This window comes from Lolium perenne, chromosome 3 (assembly GCF_019359855.2).
Source record: "Lolium perenne isolate Kyuss_39 chromosome 3, Kyuss_2.0, whole genome shotgun sequence".
Lineage (NCBI taxonomy): Eukaryota > Viridiplantae > Streptophyta > Magnoliopsida > Poales > Poaceae > Lolium > Lolium perenne.
The window spans coordinates 320,863,031-320,868,873 of record NC_067246.2 but is presented as its reverse complement, the minus strand read 5'-3'; the positions used below and the strand labels follow the sequence as shown (position 1 = coordinate 320,868,873).

The 5,843-nt window shown below is 42.2% G+C and overlaps 1 protein-coding gene across 3 annotated transcripts; it reads left to right on the top strand.

The window, feature by feature from the left end:
• Positions 1–872: 872 nt before the first annotated feature.
• On the top strand, positions 873–5,570 carry LOC127345652 (uncharacterized). Of its 3 annotated transcripts, none has more exons than XM_051372139.1 (7): positions 873–1,106; positions 2,008–3,592; positions 3,684–3,953; positions 4,129–4,209; positions 4,800–4,908; positions 5,022–5,088; positions 5,182–5,570. In XM_051372139.1, exons 2-7 carry the CDS (start codon positions 2,048–2,050, stop codon positions 5,201–5,203), a joined length of 2,094 nt encoding a protein of 697 aa, XP_051228099.1. In that variant the 5' UTR covers positions 873–1,106; positions 2,008–2,047; the 3' UTR covers positions 5,204–5,570. The 3 variants fall into 3 exon arrangements, with proteins under 3 accessions (XP_051228099.1, XP_051228098.1, XP_051228097.1); XM_051372138.1 differs by having other exon boundaries at positions 2,005–3,592; XM_051372137.1 differs by having other exon boundaries at positions 1,990–3,592.
• Positions 5,571–5,843: the final 273 nt, after the last annotated feature.

Below are 5,843 nucleotides of genomic sequence, written 5' to 3'. Positions count from 1 at the left end.
GAGCATTTACAGTAAATCCTTAATCGAAACTGCTTGTCAACACCTTCTGCTCCTCGTTGGGTTCGACACTCTTATTTATCGAAAGTACTACGATACACCTCCTATACTTGTGGGTCATCAGTTGTATATTGCACCTTTTTTTACTAGGGCTGGGAAGCCATTCTGAAGGACTCCAACATGCATAGCATTGTAGCCCGTTATTCTTTTTAGTGCCATGCGAATAATGTCCCTAATTTTATTATCATGCATTAAAAATAGGGCATCCCTGCCACATTTCTATATCGACCATACTTTCTACTGCCCTTCCAATCCCTTTTACCATCATAATTCCTCATTCTCTCTTCCTCTCCTCGTCTCCCTCTCCCTCCCTCCCTCCCCTATCTCTCTCTCCAGACTATCTTTCATCACTGCCGGTAGCAAGGGATGCGTCAATGCCCCAATCAGGCAATCCTTGTGAGATAGCGGTACTGATGGACTCTTATTGGTCGTCGTAATGTCACGGTTAGGCGACGCAAGCCAGTTTGGTTTTAGAAGGGAGATAGTTTACTCGTTAATATGCATAGCATGCAAATATCGAAATAATATTGTTCATGATAAATATACTAATATTAGATCAATGTTTGTGTTCAAATGATCAAATTTAGAAACATTATAGTAACAAGAAAAGTAAGATAGCAATACATTTTGGAATAGAGATAGCACGATATAGATTTATCAAAATTATCCAAATTTCTTTTTTTTTCTGTACACGGATTATATTATCGTGCTGAAATCAATTTATGAAACATGTTTTTAGCTAAAAAAAAAAATGCAAAGGGGTCAAAATTGCGGCGCGGGATGTTTGGCTTCCCCAGCACACTTCCCTCCCGAGCGCGGGCTTTCTTCCTTCCCCCTCCCTCCACTCTCCCGCTCCCCTTCCCCACATCCGCCCCCGCCGCTGCCACCACCTCGTACCCCGGCACCACCACCGACGCACACCCTCGCCTACCACGCGCGTCGCCGCCATCGCCGTTTCCGGTTTCCCTTCTCCCTCGCCGGGACGCCGCGTTCGTGCTGCCGTCTCAGCCCCGTTCCAGTTGCCGCCTTGCCGGCAACCGGGTTCCGAGGTACAAACCCTTCATTCATCCTGCAGTTACTAGAACCCCACCGGCCTTCACGATATCTGGGTGTAACCCATCTAGATCCGTCCGCTCCCGTGAAATAACTGGAAACGATCAGCTAGGCGCCGTATCGTACTACTAGGCATCAATCCTGACGATGCCATGGTGAAATTTCATGCGTAGGTCAGAGCTAACTGCGTACCTGTCACGTGCTTACTGCCGTCATAGAGAAATTTCTTGTTGCCGACTTGAATCACAGTGAAGGTGTGATGTTTTCTTATCACTGTCAGACTGGAATTTCAGGCTAGATGGTAGTTTGGTTTAGTCTTTAAGGTTCGGATGTCTAGTCTATTTTGCGCGGAAGAACCGTCTCTGTATTATAGAGGAAATGGCGCACATGGTGCTGATGCTCATACCAATTTCCATTTGAGGATATGAATAGGCTTATTGGCATGTGATGCATGTTTAAAAGGATCTTAGTGGCAGCCAGCGGAAACGATCTGAAATCCACATTTTAGATATAGAGTATGATGTGCATTTTATTTGTGTGACCACTGTCTGATCTGAATCTAATGTTTTTAGTTCCATGACAGTGTCTATCAGTCACTGGTCAGCCTTACTCAAATTAAGTCTGTAAACTCTGTTTGCTGTTGCCTGCACTGTCTTCATTCTCCTTATCCATAGTGAAGTCAGCACGCTCATGCCGGCGTGTCTATATAAATTGGCATCCTCGATGTGTTATTTCCATTCAGTCAGTTCTGCTGTAGTATTCACATTTGGGGGTCTCTGTATTGGTTGGGTACTTTGGCATCCTAAACATTTTATTACTATTCCAATCAATTGAGTCTGACAAATACAGTGTTGGTAACAAGGCCTAACACTTTCATAGTTCATAAATCCATAGCAGGTGCTTGCTTGTATATGTCAGCCATAGCAGCACAAGCATAATGGCTGCTCCAAGAGAGCGTGCAAGGTTAGAGTACCTTAATTCGCAAGAGCCAGGAGATGCGTCACAGGCCAGTGCTATTGATATTGTGGACATGCTGCTAGCAGAAGATGATGATACAGAGGCTTTTCAGACAATAACAGTTGAGCCGGTAAGTGCAACAAAGTCAGTTTCCACTTTAGGCTCAAAAGTAGCTAAGTGCTTGGCAAAAAGGGCTGACCACAGTTTGCCACTTGAGAAGGCGGGTATTTTTGACTGGTTTGATACCCCCAACCAGGATGCTCGCATAGCCAGTAACATTTTGAGGGAAAATGCAATAGTTCATGTCAAAAATAGAATTTCATATTTTGACTCCCAGAGATGTGGTGGCTATGGATCAGGTACAAGGGCTGGGGAAATGCTAGAATGCATTGATGAGGACTTGGGCATGGACTGCCTGAAGAAACCAGAACAGGCAGCTGTTACCGATGATTTATATGAAGCATATGATATTGGGCCTAATACTCAAATGGCAGCTGAAGCGATGGAAGAATTGTTCAATGCATCACCTGTCAGTTACAATGTCATGGAGCATGAACACCCGGAAAATTCTCTGGGGAAAGAAACCAAAGTGGATTCATTATGTCCAGTAAATTCGCCAGTTCAGAACCAAATGCTAGCCTGTTTACCTCAGAGCTCAGAGAGAATGACATCACAGCTTACGCGCCTCAAGGTAGATGACATAGAAATGACAAATGGTGAAAGTTCAATCCCTTTGACGAACCATCCCAGTAAGTCAAAACCCAGGAAGAATACAAAACATATGACAGGGAAAGCGAAGACAAGGATCGAGAGTGGGGTTGTAAAAGGAGCCATAAATTATGAGGTGTCAGAAGTAACCATGGGATCTGGTGCAAATGACTCAAAGATTCCTTGTTTACTAGGTAAAGATGCTACAATCCATCCTAAAAGAAAGAGAACATCCATGTTTACCTCAGGAAGCACAAAAGTTGAGTTCAGTAAAGCTACCAGATCAACTGCAGAGGGAGCCAAAACTGCACAAGTTGCAAAGTTATCAGCAGCCAAACCATCAAGAGACCAGGATACCATAAAAGGCATGAAAATGATCCACCAGTCTTCCTTTGCTAATCTGAAAGCATCAGCTGCTAACTCTCCCGATGTTTCTGTGCGAATTATAGCAACTCGTAGCAAGGCCAGAGGAATTCAGAAAGAAACTTCAGACTTCAATCAGTTTGAAGGAACTTTTAGTACTGGAATAGAAAAACAATCCACATCTCAACAGAAAGACCATGACTCTACTTCGAAGAATAGAGCACCACTGAGAGAGCTAAGTAGCACAGAGTCCCAATCTAGGACACATAAATCAAAGAAGGTACCGAAGAGAGGCCTGCTGCAATCACCAGGTTCCAGAGAGCTTGCTAGTCTTTTTGGGAATGAGGTATCTCCAGTTTTGCCATCAGGCAGGCGAAGAAAGAGAAGCATGTCCTCAGTCCGTGTTCTTTTCAGTCAAAGCATGGACAGTGAAACCATCAAAGACCAGACAAAGGTAGTTTCATTTCATTATCTGCATATTCTATACACACGTAACTGAACATATCTTGATGTTTCTGATTCTCCGACTTTTTGGACATTGGCAGATATTGGCACACTTTGGATTGCCAGTGGTAACAACTATTTCAGAGGCTACACATTTTGTTGCTAAAAAGTTTGCTCGTACAAGAAACATGCTAGAAGCAATGGCCATGGGTATACCTGTAGTCACACCATCATGGCTTGAATGCTGTGATGGAGCAAGGTGCTTCATTGATGAGAAAAAATACATAATGAGAGATACAAAGAAGGAGAAAGAGCTACACTTCAGCATGCCTGTCTCCCTAAGCCGAGCCTGCAAAAACCCATTGTTAGAGGTTAGTGTCTAATTATTAGCAGTGAGTGTTATAATCAAAAAGGGAAAATAAATAGTAGCAGAGGACAATTATATAATCTTGATCATTGTTAAACATGTGTGGTATATAGTCTTTGAAACATTACTACCATGTTCGTGATCTTTATATTTACTGACTTTCTCAAAATTCATTTTAGGGTAGAAGAGTACTAATCACGCCAAATGCAAAGCCTAGCAAGGAGCTTTTGAAGATTTTAATAGTGGCAGCTGGTGGCAAGGTATGCAATTTGCTTTCCTTCTCATCTACGATTGCATCCAATTGCTTGGTTGCAGTCTGTATCGTGCTGTCCTCGGCAGTATATAGTATATATCCTTTGTTGCATTCATTTCCCGCGTTTCAACTTCTCAACTGTCTTCCAGTGTGAGGTTTAATGTTCTGAATATATATACTTACTTTTGGGTGTGATGAATTGTCCAAGTTTCTAGTTGCTTAGCAGTTAATACTAATGCTAATAAATGAATTTTGCATGTTCCTATGTAAATTGCACCCAAAATTGAGAGACCTTGTGATTGTAATGCAAACTGAACATAAGTCTCTGAGGTAAGGTATGTGAGGGAGCCAAAGCAGCCGTAGCATGACTTGGATGTGATGAAACGCTGCCAAGTCATGTTCCTTGTATTGTAAAATTTCCTTGTGACCTGTGTTACATTCTATTTTCCTTAGTTCTTCTTGATGTGCACTTGTGTTGCCTTTTGAGAACAAAACTAAATTTCAGTTTGATTTTTCACCGCAGTCTCATGGATACAATTTAAGAAATTCCATACACCATCTCCATTTTTCTTAACATGCTTTTGTGCGGTTTGTCAGCCTTTGGAGAAAATTACAGTGTCTATGATGAAAAATAGGAGTTTTGAAGGAGTCTTTGTAATCTCTTGTGAACAAGACCGCAGCATCTGTCTACCGTTTGTTAAAAATGGTATTTACCAGTACACTTGCGCCACATCTCCTGTCCCTAAAGTTCTTTCTTCCGTGCTTTCTCCATCTCTCGAATTTACTAATCAATTCTACAATTTTTTGCCATTGTTGCAGGTTTGGAAATATTCGACTCGGAGCTTGTGCTGAATGGAATTGTCGTCCAGAAGCTAGAGTTTGAAAGGTATGTGTTTCCTCTCCTCTGACCCTAGCATAATTTTGTTCTGTGGACATTGTGACCTGCAGTGTCAACTGAACATCTACCTGTGCTTTGTAGGTTCCGCCTTTTCCATGATTAAGTGTGAAGTTTCTGTCAGACCTGGGCAGCTAACTTGCAAGACAAGGAACACTCTCATTTTGTAAATATGTCCGAATGTGTTATTTTGCAAGTATGTATCGTTGCAGCAATACTCAACCCGTTCGCATGATTTGCCACACTCCGACGGGATGTCCATGCAGTTTGCTTTATAATGATTTTAGTGTAGCTGGTGTCTTGTGATGTTTATATCATGTCGTGATCATTTTGGTTTATGAGGCAGCACAAGGCAGATACACACAATCCACACAAGCAACCAAGCACTGCGAATTCCCTCACTGATCTCTCTTCCTTCTCCTATGCCATTCAGGAGATATCTCTTTATACATGCTTTGGTTGGGTGCAGGGAACATGAATGGTCTGACTCAGTCGAAGTGCACGTGTGTATGTTAAGATGTGAGCTATTCCTTTTTACTAAAGAAGATATGGTCATAAATCAGGGTTGATATGTATAACGTACTTGCCTTTTCAACCTTACCAGTATGTTATTGTTCCTCTTAAAAAGGAGGAACTCCACTGCCATAGATGTTCTTTACTTTAAATCTCAACCTCTTGCCAACATTGACGTTTTCTATTTGGATGAAGTTGTGAACCTAGGGAGAACAATGTGGACTACAGTAGTT

Excerpts from the sequence above, each read along its gene's own strand:
- LOC127345652 (XM_051372139.1), top strand. The coding sequence starts at position 2,048 with ATGGCTGCTCCAAGAGAGCGTGCAAGGTTAGAGTACCTTAATTCGCAA. Across the intron at positions 3,593-3,683 it reads CCATCAAAGACCAGACAAAG|ATATTGGCACACTTTGGATT; the intron begins GTAGTTTCATTT and ends GGACATTGGCAG. Across the intron at positions 3,954-4,128 it reads GCAAAAACCCATTGTTAGAG|GGTAGAAGAGTACTAATCAC; the intron begins GTTAGTGTCTAA and ends AATTCATTTTAG.